This window comes from Dermacentor albipictus, unplaced genomic scaffold (assembly GCF_038994185.2).
Source record: "Dermacentor albipictus isolate Rhodes 1998 colony unplaced genomic scaffold, USDA_Dalb.pri_finalv2 scaffold_13, whole genome shotgun sequence".
In the NCBI taxonomy this organism is placed as follows: Eukaryota; Metazoa; Arthropoda; class Arachnida; order Ixodida; family Ixodidae; genus Dermacentor; species Dermacentor albipictus.
The window spans coordinates 13,560,658-13,580,135 of NW_027225567.1; the positions used below are offsets into that span (position 1 = coordinate 13,560,658).

The window sequence follows — 19,478 nt, forward strand, 5'->3', positions numbered from 1 at the left end:
CTTTGTCTCCTCCTCCTCCTCCAAAATGCATGTTTATTGCTCCAAACCTGCTCCAAAGTGCCAAATTTGCTGATCCCAGAGCTGCTCGAAAACTTACTTGGCCACTTCCATCCCTGGGTCTCTGCAAGTGACTTAGCTCTAGGCACCTGAGTGCCCATCTCACGTTGAGAGAATGTCACACACGTCTGAACTGAAAGGAGCATCTTAAATGGGGGAAAATATGAAAAAAGATCTGGGTGCAATGAGTACTTATAACTCCTGTTATACTTGAAGAAGTAGAAAAATTATTGTGGCAGGGGCTCGTGAGGTGACGTTCCTTAACAGTGAGGCCATTCTATCATCAGTTAAAAAGGTGTTTCAGGGCCCCTTTAAAACCACAAAACATTGATGACGCTGAATGCTTCTGTTAATTTTTTTGCCCCATTCAACTTTTCCTGAACAAATTCAGTATCTAATGGCACAGACAGTTATTCTTTGCACTTATGATGTATGCAAGTCCTTTTGTCGAAGGAAAATTGTAAGTTCATTGTTGAAGCAATGTACATTAATGTACTCAATGCTGGAAAGTTTATTATGATTGCTCCAGTTGGGATCAGCATGATAATTATGTGAAATATAAAGACTTCTTACAGTGAAAGCTCAGAGAGCTTCTCAGGATGTACCTAATAAGGACACTTTGCATGCTTGCACTTTTCTTGTAAATTCTCTTACAAGCGCATTTACACTCATTTTTGGCATGCAGGTGATTGGGGAGCCGAGCCCGCACTTGCTAGCGAAGATGTCTGATGCGGAGAGCCAGAGGATCCAACGTCAGCGAGAAACGCTTGGAGATGAAGGCCTCCAGAAGCGAGCCGAAGCCCTAGAAAAGGCCATAGAGGCTAACGAGGCATGTCCTGCCAGCAAAATGTCTTGCCTTTTGGTATCTTTGGCTGGTTGTAGTTCTCAAAATGGGGCCCCATGTTCAGCTGATTGAAAAAGAGCACTTGCAATGTGTTCGGCTGGTTCCATCCACACAACCAGCTCCAGTCGAGAGCAGTAGAAGGTGCTCCATTTGTTGGATCAACTACAATATCCGGCCACGCTATGGTCACATGCCCTTCACTTCCACAGTAGTTGCCATTATTGTGTAACAGTATGGCAGGTGTTTCTTTTGACGCTATTAATCCTAAGGTACTACCAAGCTGCAAAACATTTTATTTCTATCTGCCAGGTAGCACTACAACACCTAGAACTGGTCTTGCATTGGCAATGTGAAATGCTCTACAAGCATAATTTATCACTGCATCTTTGATGAAATGTTAAAATGTGGATTTTGTGACATATAGTGGTTCCGCAGAGAGGCAGCACATGCATATCACTGTGACATATCCCACAAAGCTAAAACAATTTAAGAGTGTTGCACTTCTTGAAACACCATTAGTGAATAACAGTTTTTGTGAGATGTTGAAATGTATGAAAGACCGTGCTGTAGTCGTGCAAAGTACAGGGTGGTCCTTTATGAAAGGGGACATGCGAGCACGTGGCCCGTGCTCTGTGGAGGCTGCTTAGAGCGCCAGCAACAGGCAGCAAGGGGAAGCACGTCTGCTTGTGGCATCATCTGTTGGTGGCCAGATTAACCAGGCATGGCCGATAGGCAAGCACCTGCTAGAATTAGCTGGAACCCTCCCTCCTCGCATGACTGCCGCTCAAACAGCGGGGCCTGCAGTGCAGCGTCTGCTGCTAGCAAACCGTGTTGGATATGCAAGCGCACTGAAAACGTGGAAGTGTCAACGTAAGCCCAGTAGTTACTATGTACTCCTGGCGTACCTATATTAATGCACAATAATTCTAGGGCTTCTTCCCACAGAACTTTATCCATCCGTCTGTTTGTTTTTCTGTCTGCAACGCCTGACACAATGCACTGCATGCATAGGTATACATGAGGTCCCGCGGAGGTGTATGTGAGAATGCCTCACGACTACGTATGACTAATGCGACTTATGATTTTGATAAGTGTAACAGCAATTAACTGAGGGTGATTAGGAACACTAAAGCAAATTAAAATCAAATAATGTTAAATTATTCGACTAATCAAAAGTTACTAAGGCTAAATCTACGGAGCCTAATCAAGAATTAAGGGTACCTTGAGATTAGTTAGGCCTAATTAAGTGATCTTAATTATTAATTACAGGTATAAATGCCTTCACCAGAACATTAACTAAGATTAATTAATTAAATAAATGTCAATATAGAAATAACTAAGCCTGAATAATAAATAAAATAATTATCTTTATTTACCTAAGCTGAAGTTTCACTTTATTGCACTTCTCTCCTAAACCGCTCCAGATCTGGTGAGGTTTATTCATGCTATGGCGGGGAGTGGGTAGCCAGGGCTCCGTACTGCAAAAAAGTATGCAGAAACTCTACTGGAGTTGTCAAAGTCTGCATAAGCCTACCCCCAAATTTAAGTTGGCCCACCCCCAAATTTCAACTTAGCCCATTACCAAATTTAAGTTGGCTCACTACCAAATTTAAGTTGGCCCTCACTCAAATTTCAAGTTGGCCCACCCCCAAATTTATGTTGGCCTACACCCAAATTTCAAGTTGGCCCACCCCCAAATTTAGGTTGGCCCACCCCTACTATAAGCTTCCCATGCATTTCCTGTGGTTTTTTATTGCAGATTCCAATTCTTCTTAGGGACATATTTCGAAAAGAATTTCCTGCTATTTTTCTAGGGTGACCGTAAAGTCAGAAAAATATATTTTGTGTTGGTATATCTGTGCTCTTCATTCATGAATAACAATAAAAAAAGGAAATAAACATATACGAATTAAGAATCTGATGCATTTATATACACATCGTTCAAGGCCTTGAAAATGCGCACACGAGAATAACTCGCAGGACTCAAATGTTCCTGCTCTTACACTAATATCTAATATGTACATCCATAGTGTAATCGAACTGCATAGGTGCGCGCACTCAAGAAAACTGTGTGGTTGTGTGCCCGTCAAAAAGCACGTGTGGCAAACTTCCGCTAATCTTCATCTTATCACCAACCAGAGGCAATTAGTTTTCGCGAGTGTCAAAGAAAAAAAAAAGCAATGGAAACGCATGCACGGCGGCATCCTTCCTATGCGCATCCCTGTGAGCACTACACGAGCGAGAAACATGCGGTCGTCCTTTGAGCGATTAGTAACGAGATAGCCATCAGTTTTGCAAGCGCAAGAAGCCAAAACCGCCTGCGGAACAGAACCCAAATCGCTGCCCGCCAATGCGCGATCAGTAGTATATAGACATGCGGGAGGAAACTAGCTCTAAAACAAACCATGCAACGAAAACCGAGAGAGGGAGGCACACGAAAAAAATTCCCCTATATTCCTACATAGTGGCTGCACATGACAGAAAAGTAAAAGTTAGGAAATTGGCGCGCTTTTTAAACGTACAGATGGCGCCATAGATATACGGCATCAACCATTTTTGGACTTGTTCGCGGCGCCGTATATTTACGTCATTGACCCTCAAAGGGTTGAAATATGCTGGGAGTGCCTATCAACTAGCGGGCATATGTTGGTCCTTCCATGTTTGCAATGTGCTAGCATATCGAGTGCGGTCTACTAGCAGCAGACGCTGCGTTGCAGGCCCCGCCTGTTGCGCATCCACCTGGCATGGGAGGCAGTCCACAGCCGCTTGCCTATCAGCCGTGTCTGCTTATTCTGGCCGCCAATAGATGGCGCTACAAGTGGACGAGCTTCCCCTTGCTATCTGTTGCTGGTGCTCTAAGCAGCCTCCACAGAGCCCAGGCCACACACTCGCATGTTCCCTTTCATAAAAGACCACCTTGTACTGTAGAACCTTGATACGATCCTGTTTTGTACAATGCTCAGGCGACAACATTCTCGATTGAGAATGCAAAAAATGACCCAATACAGCTACACCTCTTTCTTACTGGTTAATACATTCCTGGAAAGCATGATTGTTTGGCACTAACATTCAGTATATTGCCGAAGTGCGATGTTATGATACGTTTTCCGGTTGCTAGATCCCATGTGAACTAGAAAAGGCCGGCATGCATGATCAAGAGCAATAGGCCCCACAACGGCAGCTTCCCTGCAGCACTTGCATGCACGCATCACGTGAAAATGCCACCATGCACTCAATTTCCTGTCTCAGTACCTGCAAATCTCCTTGCAGGTCGTCGCACATCTCCATTCGCAGCTATTCCCGCCAGTCATATTGCGATAAACATATTTGTTTCACAGAGCATGTGGCATTGGAAGTATACACATGCCTTTAATAGGTGATAAGCGAAATGCGCCTGCATTCCCTGCCGCAGGCGACGCGAAGTGAGTACAATGTATTCTAGCATTGCCTGCCAGCTTGATTTTATTTTGGTTTCCCGTTACCTTCTTAAATCTACAATGCGCATCTGAGAGCATTAGGGCCCCACCAATTCAATGCACATCAGTGCCTTGTGCGGCAATGATTCTCACTGAGTAGGCATGTCTGAACTTCCTGCCAAAATGCTCTGCCCGGTGAAGCTGCTTACCCAAGCCGAATTTGTGGAGCACAAACGTAAGCTTTCTGAAGCCATGTAAACGGAAATTCAGGTCTCTGGCGGCTTGGGCCTCAGCAGATTGGCATGCATCGGCTTCTTGTGCTGAAACAATTCGTGCAACACTTCAGATGAAATAAATGTCAACTACAATTGAGTCTGTGAAATATTTTAATGACTTTGGATTGTACGTTTTCTCGGTTAGTACGTTTTTTGTGGCATGTTTTCCCCAAAATGTATGAATGTGCTTTTACTATATAGTAGAAGCTGCTGTGGCATTGCTCTGGAATGTTGAAGCATGTTCGGCTGCGACACTGCCTCCAGTTCAGACTGAGAGGGGCTCTTTAGCTGCTGTGAAGCAGAGGACTATTCCGACCAGCTGAACATACCATTAGCCAAGTTGTTGCATTTTATTTACATAAGGTAAGAATGTTTCAACAGGAACGTACTAGTTGGAATAGATGACTTGCTCATTCTCACGTGCAGCCAGTTAAAGGGACACTAATCACCAAAACTGAATCAGCTTAGACTGGTAAAGGGTTCTTCCAAAACTCTATATTTGTCTTTAAGGCAGGAAAAGGTTGATTATTGCTGGAGAAAGTATAGACAAAACTTCACTTTTCTTTTTCTGAAATTTTGTGCTGATAGCTTGGCATTGGGACGTCAGTGTGACGTCACTGATTTCAGAGTATTTCATATTTGTGCCTATTTGGTACAAGAAAAGCCTGGACACTTGCTAGGTCGTGTCTTTGATGCCTTTATGATGTAATGCAGTCCTTCTTTAACTGAACATTTAGACCCAAAGATGCACTCATAATCTGTGACGTCAAGGCAAGCTGGCACGGGAACCTCAGGACACTGTTACTGCTCAGTCTTCTGTAGTTGCATCTTTTATGGCCTACAAAGCCTCCTCTCACAGCTATAATTATAAAAGCGTTTCCTTTTAAGGTTAGTTCAATATTCCTCTTGAGTACCCATTTAATGTCTATAGGTACTAGCAGGAACCGAGTGCTGCCAATGAGATATTATTTCCACATAGGTTTACTAATGCTAATAGTAATTTAAACCATAGGAATTTATATTTTGCAAACAATAGGTAATAGTTCTGGTCAGATTTCTAGGGAAATACATTTCTCCAAGAATATATTTGTTCTGAACAACAAGGCATGAACAAACTGTGCCTGGCAATTTGATGCAGAAAGAGCCACCGAAGGACATGATCTTGGCTGTGGAAGTTCCGCCTGTGTCAACCATCAGGTTCCATGGTCTGTTGCGTGCTTGCAATGCTAATGGTGATAAGGGTATCCTGTCCTTTGGCCTTCAAGAAATTCCTTTCCGGTTTGAACTGGACCATCTCAAGACCAACTTTGTCTCGGTGAGTGCACATTACAGTATTTGCACAGTGGCAACATGTATGATCTTATCATAAAATGCCTGATTTTTAGAGCTTGTTTGTGATTGTCTTATAGACAGCTATGATTCAACTTTTTTTTTTTATTTGCACCCTGTTAAGGGTAGAATCTATTTTATGAAATACAAATACAGTCACCGCCCAATTTTCAGAGCGAAATATTTAGGATCTGCTCGATTGTTCAGACGCATACTCGCTGCCTGGTGACCAGTTCAACTGAACCCGTGTATAACGTTAGATAAAATTTCGGCCTCCATCATGTGAACATTTACTTGACAAAATTTCATGGCCATTTCTGTTGGGGACACAGATTATTCTAGCTGTGAATATAGAGAATAGTGCCTGTTTGCAGGATCCTTACGGAGTGAAGTCTGTGAATTAATTTACTTAATAAGCAATTAACGTATGGAGTAACAGTAACAAAATTTCTAGTATTTCTAAGCAAAAATAGTATTCTTAGGCTTTGACTGGCAGTATTTTTCAAACTTTAGAAGTTGGCAGATCTGGATTTGCTTGAAATTTGGTAGCATGTGTATAAGCCTTGCTCATCCTTTGGCTTATTTACACCATGTCCCATGTGGGCTCAACAGGACATGCAAGTACCTGCAAATAACCTCCAGTTTTACTTACTTCAATCGAAAAGTATATTGTTAAAAGTGCTTGTTTTCTTGTAATTTAAGAGTGGGTATGTAATTTAACATAGTTAACATAGCTCATTTGCTATCTATACTATCAAGAATATTCAATAATTACTTTAACTTTTGCACTCACTCTTTATCATGGCTGTTGTTTTATCACACAGGATGTTTGCAAGTATGGCTGCATACTAGAGTATGATGCCTCATTGCAAATGTCATTATAGTGAATAGTGAAGGAGCTGTTCTTGAGGTTAACATAGTTGACTCATGCTTTTCCACTGAATGCACATGGTGCAGATGCCGCTGTCTCACCGTTGGAGATGTTGAGCCTAGCATGATTGATGAAGGAAATGTGATAATAACACGCACACACACAATACACTCAAAAAAGTGTATATACTGAGTATACTACAATGACGTAATGACGTTCAGTTGCTTATGTTTATTTTGTTCCATCTTTAGTGGCATTTACCCATAGTAACAAAGATGTTAGGTTCTATTAAGGCAATGTTTTCTTTTTCTCCTTTCTTGATTGTTTAAAACAGCACAAACCATGACTGTTTAAAAGGACCCTGAATCAGCTCTCGGGCACGGTGAAAAAACATAGTCCGCAGATAGCATATGCTGCTGCAAAACCCTGAACCAACCCTTGGGCTTGGTGCAAAAACACAGTCCATGGATAGCATACTCTGCTGCAAGCATCTCAGCCAGATTTTGCAGTCGTGCCTGACGCATGGAGCTTGCAAGTAGAGCACAAAGTCACCTTTTCCTCAAATGCTCTCTTTTCAATGGAAGCCCGCTCTTCGCTCTTTCCTGGACGCTTTATTTCATAATATAGCAGATTCCCATATATGGCTGCTATTAGCTAATAGCTGACATCCATCAAGAAGGGTGTTTGGATCATTGAGCTTCTTTCTTTTGTTACTGTGTATATTTATGGATGCAGTTCAATAAACAGGCTAAAGTAAGCGAAAATCTGCCTTTGAATTTCGATAATAATTACGTACTTCTGGAAGAAGCTGACTATTGTCTGCTCATGCTTGGCCTAGGCTGCCCGCATAGCAATTAAACTTTGGCCACCCTGCTTCTCGGTGTTGCAGCCATTGGGTATCACTAATTTTGAGTAGTTTTGAACACTCAAATAGCTTCGAATCACGCAAAACTTAAAGGTCAAATCACACGCACGCTTACCAGCGTGCCCTCACTTTAGGCCGCTCCTCGTTAGATGCCTTGGCTGACTTCGCTTCGTAATGAGCTATTGATAGCGCTTCAAAATGCGCAATTTGGATGTGGTTACGATCTGTTGGTAAAGCTGGTGCAGTACAAAGCCGGTCCGCGCCACGCAGCACAGCCAGACAGGAGCATATGAGCGCGAACATGCATTCTAGCCTTGTCCAGCACAAATCAAACACAGCACCTGTATGTAGCTACAGTCTGCTGCGTAGAATAGATACCACAGCCGCACTTGGATGTCGCAACGAATCCACTGGCAGAGCGCACTGTGGCTTGCTGAGGACAATTGCGTTTGGCACATTGTAGGCACCAAAACAGAAGTAGTGGCATCTATGTGAACATCCACAATCAAATTTGAACAGCACGCCACGGTGACGTTAAGTAGGCAGAGCGTTGTGGGCGTACCTCGCTCTGCCTACTTTCTATTTCTATTTACTTCTATTTCTATTTACCACTATTTCTATTTCTATTTTTCTACTTTCTAATTTCTATTTTACTGAGATTGTGCTTTAACTACTTTCTCTATGTAAGAAGCAGTAGCAAAGCAGTGCTTTGCATTCAGTGGTTGATGAAACAAATGATGCAATACGATGCCAAGTACTTACCATTGTGGACCTTAATCACATGCTCCTAGCCCAGAGCTGTCCTCGCAATGTCAGGGTGCACATTCGCACGTGCTTCACAGCTTATCTTTATATGATATGATGGCGACACCCACTGAATGAAAATGAAAGGTAGGTAGCGGGCCTCTTCAATTTTCCGAAGCCAGACGACAGCCAGCTAGTTCCAGTCCTGATTGAAAGTCACGTGGGCTGGGATCCCAGAACAACCCAAAGTTGGCCAAAGTTTGTAAAATTGAACGCTGGGACAGCTGACTGTGGGATAAATGTAAACTTGCTACCAGCATGGCAGCGGCCAGCAAGGCCAGCGTGCGCTCAGCATAGACACCCCGTTTATGTGTTTCCGGCTTGAAAATATATAGTTGCATTCAGAAGTACAATCACTTTTGCGAGATTTCACGTGACTCGGCACAGGACGCGCACTGGGCACATGTTTTGCACAGTCAATAAACGGCCTTCAATGCATCCGATGCCAAGACGTGAAATTGCATGCAAGTGATTGTATCCCAAACGCCAAGGATGCCTGTTCACAGAGATCACATCAGCCACTGGCAACGCTGATGAGTCGGCGTTTTGTCGTCATTTGACAAGACACGAAAATGCAGGATATTGGGTATGTCTTATACGCATAAAATTTAGTGCGGAGATACTTGCATGGGCTTCGATTTCAGAAATTTTGTTTCAACTGATATGGTTCTTTTCTTCTGTCCCTGTGCTTAAGGAACATGGGCTGCAGTTGGCGTATGAAAACGCACGCCGTCTGTGACCAGCGCAAAGTTTCACACGCAAAATAGTATTGGTCGATCATGAGGGCAATTAGCTAATGTATGTGTGGCCATTACTCAACCAGTGCATTCCTTTAACATTAGAGGCCTAGCGTTAGAACACATCAGTTTCAAGCTGCCACCCAAGCATACAACGGAAAGGCGCAGCTAACACGGGCTACCTGTGATGCCCTCGCTAACTGCAGAAAATGAAGATATTGACACGTGTGCTTATTTATCTTTATCGGGTGACCAGGTTTCGCCGCCTAACAAATGTTATCGCACAGCACACAACACACAACACACCTGCATGTATCGGAAGTTTCTTGAATGTTATCGATGGTTCTATCCGCTGTCTTTTGTCACTGAACCTTGTGTAATCTGATTTCATGTATGCGTGATGCAAATGATGTAGAACTTTCTGGAACACACGTGGGCACCAGCACTTACTCTGGAACCTTGAATGACTGATGTATAAAAGCCAATGCGCTTGACCCGCTGGTCAAATTTTCGACAATCACTGACTGTGTTCGCCGCTGTCGCCGTTCTTTGAGTGTAGCCTGTTTTTGAGAGCACACGCTCTCCCAATAAACATTTAGTTTCGCCATTTACAGTTTTGCATTTGTGTTCGTCCCAGTCACTACCACGTGACATCTCGTGGAGGTGCTAGTGCGTTAATGTACCGAACGCTCTCGCAAAGCCATAATCTAAGCCTGAAACCCGATGACAACACCAACATCGCCAAGGAGCAGCCAGCTAGCTGTAGGCATCAAGGACTGCTACCAGAACACGGACCTCTACCCGAGAAGACCAGAGGAATCAAGCCCAAGTCAGCAACCCCAATGTCTGCCCCAGCGTCCCCCATTCTGCTGCAACAACCTCAGGACCCACCAACCTTCCATGGATCATCGTCTGAAGACCCAGAAACGTGGCTGGAGACCTATGAACAAATTGTGACTTTCGACAACTGGGACTCCGACGACAAGCTGTGGCATGTATACCTTGCCTTAGAAAATGCCGCCAGAATGTGGTTTGAGAACCAGGAGTTGACTCTGAAAACGTGGGACCTGTTCCGTATAGCGGCTTCCTGCAGACATTTACAAGTGTTGTGCGCAAGGAAAGGGCCGAAGCTATTTTAGAAGCCCAAGTACAACTGCCCAGCAAGACTATTGCCATCTTCACACAGGAGATGACGCGCCTGTTCCACCAAGCCAAACCCGAAATATCCGAGGAGAAGAAACTTCGCCTACTCATGTGTGGTGTCAAGCAAGAACTTTTCACCGGAATGATACAAAATCCGCCGAAGACCATTGAAGAGTTTTTTTGCGAGGCCACCAGCATTGAGAAAACTCAGGAAATGAGGAACCGGCAACTCAACCGCCGTGCAAGCCCAGCAAACCACGCCAAAGTTCAATCATTGGACACCGACAACCTACGCGAGACCATCAGAGCGGTCATGCGAGAGGAACTTCTGAGGATGTTCCCAAGATCCCAGCCTCAGGTTGCCTCGATCGCTGATGTCATGAAAGAAGAAATTCAGCGGTCACTGGAACTTCCTGAAGGGCAGCCAGAATCGCCACAGGCCCAGCCTGTAGCTATGACCTACGCCGCTGTCACCCGCCATCAAAGTAACCCTCCACACCTGCGCCAGGGCCCCATAACGATGCAGTTCTCCCGTCCGCCGCCGTCGCCTCCAGCTCGCCCACCCACCGTCCAGTGCAACTACCCAAGGAAGACGGACATCTGGCACGCTCCTGACCACCGCCTGCTCTGGTAACACTGCAGAGAAACGGGTCACGTTTGCCACCGATTCCCATACCGCGAGATGGGACTGCGAGGGTTCGCCGTTGATGCGCCGCAACCACAGCTTGGCAAACGACCTTGCGATATCGCTGACTACCTCACGACCATTCAGGGGAGCCCTCGACGACTGTCCTGTTCACCGTCCCCAGGCGGCTACCTGTTGCCACAGCGCTGACCATACACCGGCCCAGTCCGGGGCCGGTCTGTGAGCCCATATCCAGAAAACTAAAAACAGTAACCAATAGAGGTGCGGTTGCTGTCCAGTGAACTCGCAAAGATCCTCCGCCACTGACGAAGACGTCCAAAAGTCTTTTTTGACAATATATCAACGAGACGCCACCATCCCAATGAAGCCTAGAAGCAAAGAATACGCTGACAAAAGAAGACCTGACGATGCCATATTTTATCCTCACATCAACACGACGCAGCCATGATCCAACGCCAAGACCTAACCGCAATGCAAGACAGAGAACCACCGATCTCAATGTGCTCCTCGATGGCCGTGCAGTCACCGCCTTAGTGGACCCCTTGCCACCCAGTTGAAGAAAGTTAAGACTGCATGGGAAGGCCCTCAGATCCGGACAGCTGGGGGACACCTGATGACAACAACTCGAATCTGCACGGCCAGCATTAGCATTAAAGACCGTACTTGCCCTGCCATCTTGGTTACTCTCCAGCAGTGTTCACAAGACATAATTCTCAGCATAGACTTTCTGAACCAAAACGGCGCAATCATCGACCTGAAGTTGAAGATAATAACGCCATCCAAGGACCAGGCGATACTGCCAGAGAGCTCTTGTTGTCACCATGCCTTGAGTGTGCTTGAAAATCAAGTCAGCATCCCACCCCGCTCCAGCATTGTCATTTTTGTCGGCACCAAAACACCTGCAGACGTAGAAGGCATCATTGAAGGTGACCAGCGTCTACTGCTTGACCGTGAAATTTGCGTCGCAAGAGGGATCGCTTGACTGCACGGAGGAAAAACGAAAGTGTTGCTGACAAACTTCAGCCAGGAGTTCAAGCACATCAACAAGGGCACGACAATCGCATACATCGAGGAAATTCTGGAAAGAAGCAATGCGTTTTTCCTCTCGGATTCTGTGGCACTTACCTCGACGACCATAGTTCCCGAGTCAGACTTCGACATAAATCCAAGTCTCCCCATCAGTAAGCAGGAAGAGCTCCAAAGTCTTCCCCGACGACTCAAAGACTGCTTTTCAATGTCATTGAGGATTTGACAAACACTCTTTGCAAAGCATAACATAATGACCGAAGAGTGGGCTTGACCACTCGCCCAGAGCCTATACCAAGTTTTGACGTGAGAATGAGAAGCTATAAAGCAACAAGTCGACTAAATGCTGCGGGACGACATCATCCAGCCGTCGAAAAGCCTGTGGGCGTCTCCTGTAGTCTTGGAAAGAAAAAGGACAGAAACTTATGTTTCTGCGTCAATTATCGTCGATTGAACAAGATTACAAAGAAAGGCTTATACCCCTATCCACGGATAGATGGCACACTAGATCGGCTCTGCAACGCTAAATACTTCTTGTTGATGGATCTCAAGACTTGCTACTGGCAAACAGAAGTCAATGAGCGAGATCGCGAAAAGACTGCCTTCATCACGCCAGGCAGCCTCTATGAGTTTAAGGTCATGCCATTCGGTCTGTCCTCGGCGCCTGCAACGTTCCAGCGCGTGATGGACATGGTGTTAGCAGGATTGAAGTGGCAGACGTGTCTTGTTGGATGACGTCGTTTTCGCTGGGAATTTCGACGGTCACCTTAGGTGGCTTGCGACAGTACTAGAGGCCATCAAATCATCAGGGCTCACTCTGAAGCCAGAAAAGTGCCGCTTTGCTTACGATGAGCTTCTGTTCCTAGGCCACTTCATCAGCAAATCCGGAGTACGCCCCCACCCGCAGTAAACAGCTGCCATCGCAAAGATCCCGCAGCCCATCGACAAGAAGGCAGTGCGCAGATTCCTTGGCATGTGTGCCTACTACAGGCGCTTTGTCAAGGACTTTTGCTGTGCCGTTGACACATCTGACTAAATCTGATGTCAAGTTCAAGTGGGAAACGCCGCAGGCTGACGCATTTCAAGAACTCAAATGATGCATGCAGTTGCCACCAGTACTTGCGCACTTTGATGAAGACGCCGATACGGAAATCCACACTGATGCCAGTAGCCTAGGCCTCGGCGCCGTCCTAGTCTACAGGAAGAATGGACTTGAATGGGTGATAGCTTACGCTAGCCAGTCACTGTCAAAAGCGGAAGGCAATTATTTCTACAACCAAAGAGTAAAGCCTTGCCATCATTTGGGCTATGGCAAAATTCCGCCCTTACTTATATGGCAGGCCGTTCAATGTCGTCAGCGACTACCACGCGTTGTGTTATCTAGCGAGTTTAATTACCCTTCAGAACGCCTGGCACGATGGAGCCTCAGGCTGCGAGAATATGACATCACTGTAATTTACGAGTCTGGACGAAAACACACTGATGTCGACTGCCTGTGTCGCGCACCCGTGGATGCGCCGCCCAAAGATGACCAAGACACCGTTGCCTTTTTAGCAACAATAAGCACAGACAACTTTGCCAAGCAGCAGCGAGCAGACCCCGAGCTAAGAAGCCTTGCTGAGTACTTGAAAGGCAAGACCGACTTTGTCCACCGTCTATCCACCGTCTTTGTCCACCGTCTATCCACCGACTTTGTCCACCGGTTCTATCCACCGTCTGTTGTCAACGAACCTTGTGTAATCTGAATTCATGTATGCACAACGCGAATGGTGTAGAACTTTCTACACATAGAAACTTTCTACAAATAGCAGGCACTAGCACTTACTCTGGAACCTTCAATGACTGACGTATAAAAGCTGACACGCTTGACCCGCTGATCAGATTTTCGACGATAACCAACTGTGTTCACGGCTGTCGCCGTTCTTTGAGTGTAGCCTGTTTTTGAGGGCACAAGTACGCCCAATAAAGATTTAGTTTCGCCATTTACAGTCTTGCTACTGTGTTCATCATAGTCACTACCACGTTACAATATCACCGCATATATGCAAGATATGTAAAAAGGGACACCACCAGAGAAAGATGAACCAAAAAGGCAATGAGTGGGAATGAGCATCTACAAATTCGTGGAATACAACTTGCACAGAAAATGTTGCAGATAGCGTGTATGCATGCATGAGAGCACAGTGCACTGTTCACATCTGGGAACAAGCCTTCACAGCATAGAGTTTCCTATAATATTCTAGAGGGAACTCTGGCGCTGCAGTCATTTTCCTACCATGGGAATGATGGGAATACATGAATTTGTCTCATGCTGTGGATTCAGACGTTCTTGTGGCTTTGTATATTACGCTATATATATAATTTATATAAATCTTATTGTCGTAAATTTCAGAGCAATCTATACTCTTTGAAGTGCAGAAGACGCTGCGAACACGCACAATTGCTACGAACTGCAACAGTTGAGTTTGTCGAGGGGGTCTAACTGAAACTTGCCAAGCGTCTGAAGGCACTAAATTAATAAATTCATCAGGGCGTTTCACATCACTTGTCGATACATGTGTCCGTGGTTTAATGGTTTCAATATCCGGTTTCTGTGCAAGAGGTTCTGTGTTAAAATCCTGTCATCGGACCCTTTTAATAATGTTGATTTAATTACTTATTGAACAGTACATTGCTGAAAATGACGAATTTACAAAATCACAAAGCCATTCAAAGCCAGAAGGATGAAATTTAGGTAAATCCATGTACTTCCCATAATTCCCATGCTGGTACAACCACTCTCATTGCAGCTCCCGTAGATACTAGTGCCAGAGTTCCCTCTAGTAATTATTGCATGAAACTCCATGCTTCACAGGACACACACACAAAAAAATGCTTCAAATGCTTTGCCGCGGCTCGTATCGCACCGCCTCGCCAGGCAGAAAGGTGCATTGCAGCCTTAGAAGATAACATTAGAAGTAATTCAATCCAAAGGTAACCATAGCCAGTTGGCTGAGCGAGCTCAAAGTCCTCAAGTGCCCGCGTTGCGATCCGTCAAGTCCCCACAAACTTGGCGGCAAGCACTCATCGCCTCTTTTTGTCATCTGCTAGCCAGAGAACTTCTAGAGAGCAGTGAGACCAAAATCGTCCGAGCTGGTTCTGAAAGCCCGCAGGTTGCCAGGGGCACTATAACGTAAAGCTATTCCAAACTTTTCTATTATAATTCTGCAATCAGCTCTCCGCGATTGGTCAAAAACTTTTTTGGGCCACCCACACTTCGCCTGTCAGTCACGTGACGTCACGCAAACCGTGATAGCTTCCCATATGATATGATGTGTACACTTTGATTATGTATGATCGGATTGAACCAAAGAAAAATAGTTATTTCTGATTCGGCGCCTTTTCGCTATTAGCCCTCGGCTATTGGTCAAAAGTTTTGGGGCTGCACCCACTTCAGCTGCCTGTCACGCAATGTCATAAAACCGTGAAAACTCCCTTACCAAAAAAAACTGATAGAAATCTCTACAAGTCTCTTAGGAATATGTATAGGTTATACGGGTCCTTCTATGAGTCTGATATATATTCCTACCTGACCCCTAGAACTCTTTACCAGACTGGTAGGAAGCAGATAGATCTCAATGTGCTGCTTACAAGACCAAATAGGATGATGTATGTCTTTTAAATCCAGATAGAGATCATCATACAACATACAGAAATCTAATTGAGGCACTGATAAAGCATGTTAGAAATAGCACACACACCGGTGCCCACACGCCTGAAGAGGTGTTAAAATGACCAACATCACCATGCGCATTTGTGTTTGCAGACGCTGCATAGAACGCCATGTCTAATTGGCACTTGTTTTTATCATATTCCAACTTCATATGAAGCTATTTTCTCCAGACTATGTGCTTTTGCATTCGTCCTAAAAGTGTTGTGATATGTGACAGAACACAAGTGAGCTTGTGCAAAAAGAACAAACTGGCATGATGGCATGACACACTGACAGGAAGCAAGGAAACAGGACAAGCATCGCTATTGGTGCAAGATCTACAGCAATACATCAGAACATGACAATACAGCAATATTATTTAAGCAAAAGTGAGTACAGATCTGGGCACTTATTCAAGTAAGAACATGGATTTACTATTTTAAAACCACATATTCATGAACAAAAATAGCCAAACATCAAGCGCACATATTGCAAAATCAGAAGACACAATTCTTCACTGGGTGCTAGTTGAACCACTGCACGTTGACAGCAGTTTAACCTATGTAAGAGTAGTAAGAGCAGTTTAACCTGTGTAGACTTCAGCACGCGACAGCAAAGAAGACTGTCAGCAACAGGCTTCATATATAGTGTTTGGAGTCTTTGATTCAAAGCGTAATACAGTCAAACCTCGATATATCGAACACGGATATATCGAATTATTGCGTATATCGAACACTTTCTATATCACGTGGAAAATCGCATGCATTTTTAATTTTTTATTTCGAACGGGGCCGGATGTAAAATGGATATATCGAACTCCGCCGCCCCAGACCAAGTGCGCTCTGTTGACAGGAGGCGAGCTTTCCCGCAACACTCTCGAAGATAGCGGCGGCGCGATGGGCGTTCCAGACTGCTGCGTACGACAGCTCCCACATCGGTTGCGCCGAGGGCGCCATTTGAACGTAGCGGCGTACACACGCGGCGGCTTGGAGCCAGCCACGGCCGGTCTCGAGGGGAGCGGGCGCTTCGCCTTTATTCTATGGCTTCGCGCGCTTCTCTAAGCGCGCGCTCCCCGGCCGTAAGCCAGCCCGGCCGCCCGCGCCCCCGCCGTGCGCGCGTGATCGAGGCGGCCGTGGAGCCAGCTGGAGCGCTTTGTCGGTGCTGAGCCACACAGCATGTGCATTGAGGACTTCGTTGGCGGTGACGACAGCACCGGAACAGTGGCGGAGTCAACAGACGTGGAGATCGCGGCAGAAGTGACTGCTGAGCGGCCAAACGAAGACGCTGCCGAGGCTGATCCAGCAAGCGCTGATGTTGCCCCGCTCCCGACTGCAATTGAGGCTGTAGATGCTTTGGCCGTTGTACGCCGCTACTGCGGCGCAATAGAAGGCACTGGATCGTCTCTTTGTGGCCCGTTTGGACTATGTTGAGGACGCCGTGGTCAATCACGCGGTTGCCAATATGAAGCAGGCTACGCTGCTTCAGTACTTTCAGCGAACGAAATAAATACTTTGTTTGAAGCTTCATGCGAGTATCTATTGCGCCACGATTGGTGCATTGATTGATTTGTGCTAGTTTTTGACGCGTTTTCTACGTGATTTTATATATCGAATTCTGGCTATATCGAACTATTTTGCGATCACCGCGCTGTTCGATATATCGAGGTTCGACTGTACACTGTTAAAATAAAATTTTAGTTTGGTCATTTCATTCAGATAAAAGACAGTGTCTTGGTCATGCCACCACAGTTAACAAATAAACTTGCACTAGCTACATTGAGTCAAAGGAGAAAATACCAAAGTAAGGAAGGCAGATGCATGTTGTGAAAGTGATGCTGTTGTATCAAGTAACACAACTGCTCACTTAAGGCATCATTCAGCTGTTTTACATGCCTCTGCATACTGACTGAGAAGCTTTACCTCTTCATCATCTGCTAGTAAAGCACTGTTTCTTCACTGTGATCACCCACTCAAGGCAGTCACTTGGTTAAGTAGTGCCCTTTGCTACATGTAAGGTCACTGACCTGACTGAAACCATGCATAAGTCTTGTAAAATACTATTGTCATGTTTTGGCTACCGTGACTGTTCATCAGCAGCTGCATCACTACTGCCAACATACAGACCGTGCAATTCCCCTAGCACTTGCTCAACAAGAGTACAATAATGAAGAGTGGCAAATTGGGCTAGCTGGTTCATTAGCAAAACAAGAAGCTATCGCAAGAAAAAATAAACACTCTAGAATTTTGATGGCTCTGGTTTGTTTAATATATTCAAACATCAAAAAGTTGATTCTTACAGAATGCCTTAAAGTGTGGTGCACTGTTATCAACTGCTGTTTTTTTAAGCTATAACCTATTACCAGACATTCATGTACCATGGCTGAAGACATACTGTTTATCGTTACCATGTCTTGAGCACGAGAATTAGTCTCTTTCATAAAGGTCTGGTATTGTCGATACAAAAATATTGTGGTCTATTTCCATAAACACACAAAGGCGCATAACTTCACTATGGTGTTACATAAACTAGTGGCTCTTCTCTTCTGACGCAGACTGAAAGGTGCTTTGCTTGGAGAATTTCAACAGGAAATAGTTTCTGGCATTGCAGAATTATACAAGAATAGCTCCAGTAAGAATGCTACAAATGAGAAAAAACGCACCTGAGAAGCTGACAAATGCACTGTTGTTAGTCTTTGTAGTCCGAGTGTACTGGAGAGAGTGGAATGTTTGTTGGTTGATGACCATTCGGTAATATTCAGTGACACTTGTTGAGTCACAGCCACGGTTGTGGACCTCATATAGCCTATTTTTCACTTTCATCCATGTTCAGGCACAGCTTTCCAGTGCCTAACAATACTGTCTGCTGACCAGCTCTCCTCTCCTGTACACCAAGAAAACTGACTGCGTCTGGTGAAAGATTTAAACTAGCTTTAGCTGCCTGTAACTTTCGAGCAAGTACATAACATTCCAATATTTGTAAAGGAACACCATTGGCTCTGCTGACCAGTTTCACAAGAAATCCATTTCTGCCTTCAAATGCAAATGAAGAATGCGACCAAAGAGGTCGTAGTTTAGCCACACTTTTAGGAAGATGCAGAATTTGGTGTACATTGTATGTCATTGCACCCAATCCGTACAAAGATGGTGTTTTCACAACAAACTCTGAGAGAAGATCGGATGATTTCATTATGTCATCTGAAGTGACGGTGTCCAGTAGTAGTATATAGATACCCTCCACAAGCAAACTGAAATGTCTGACATACTTATCCGGCAAACAGCCATGAAGGCATAGTAATGAATAATGAAAAGCGCACCACTTTCACTCACTAGCTTTCCAGATTGTGAAGTCTGATAATCTTCGTGGTGTACGTGTGAACCAATTCAGTGGGTTGATTGCCAATAACCTCCTGTTTAAAGAGGCTGAACTTTGTCGTGAACCAATGTAAACATCTTTTCTCTTTTAAATGTAATCACATTTTTATTCTTTTAAAGCTGTTGTATAGTGTATATTTGTTGTTTAGGCTTGTTCCAGTAATCGTTGCTTTGCAAATCCTGGGCTTCATATTTGATTTACATGTAGTATTGTCCTTTGTGATAATATAAATACATTATTTCTGACTCATTTTTTGGGCAATCAAGGAAGCTTGCTTCTCCTCGAAGCACATTACACCTATACAACACACATAGATACTGATAAGACTATAGATCTAGCACACTAATACGAATACACTACTACACTAATAAAAAAAAATACACTAGTAGACTTGTACAAGCA

General features: G+C 44.7%; 1 protein-coding gene across 1 annotated transcript in view; it reads left to right on the forward strand.

Annotated features, from left to right (window-relative positions):
• LOC139051664 (uncharacterized protein C05D11.1-like) overlaps positions 1-19,478 on the forward strand; it is a 210,280-nt gene that overhangs the window by 94,513 nt on the left and 96,289 nt on the right. Inside the window, exons 12-13 of the mRNA XM_070528630.1 lie at positions 743-886; positions 5,731-5,907. Coding sequence (XP_070384731.1) covers positions 743-886; positions 5,731-5,907 — 321 coding nt within the window. The remainder of the gene's footprint in view (positions 1-742; positions 887-5,730; positions 5,908-19,478) is intronic.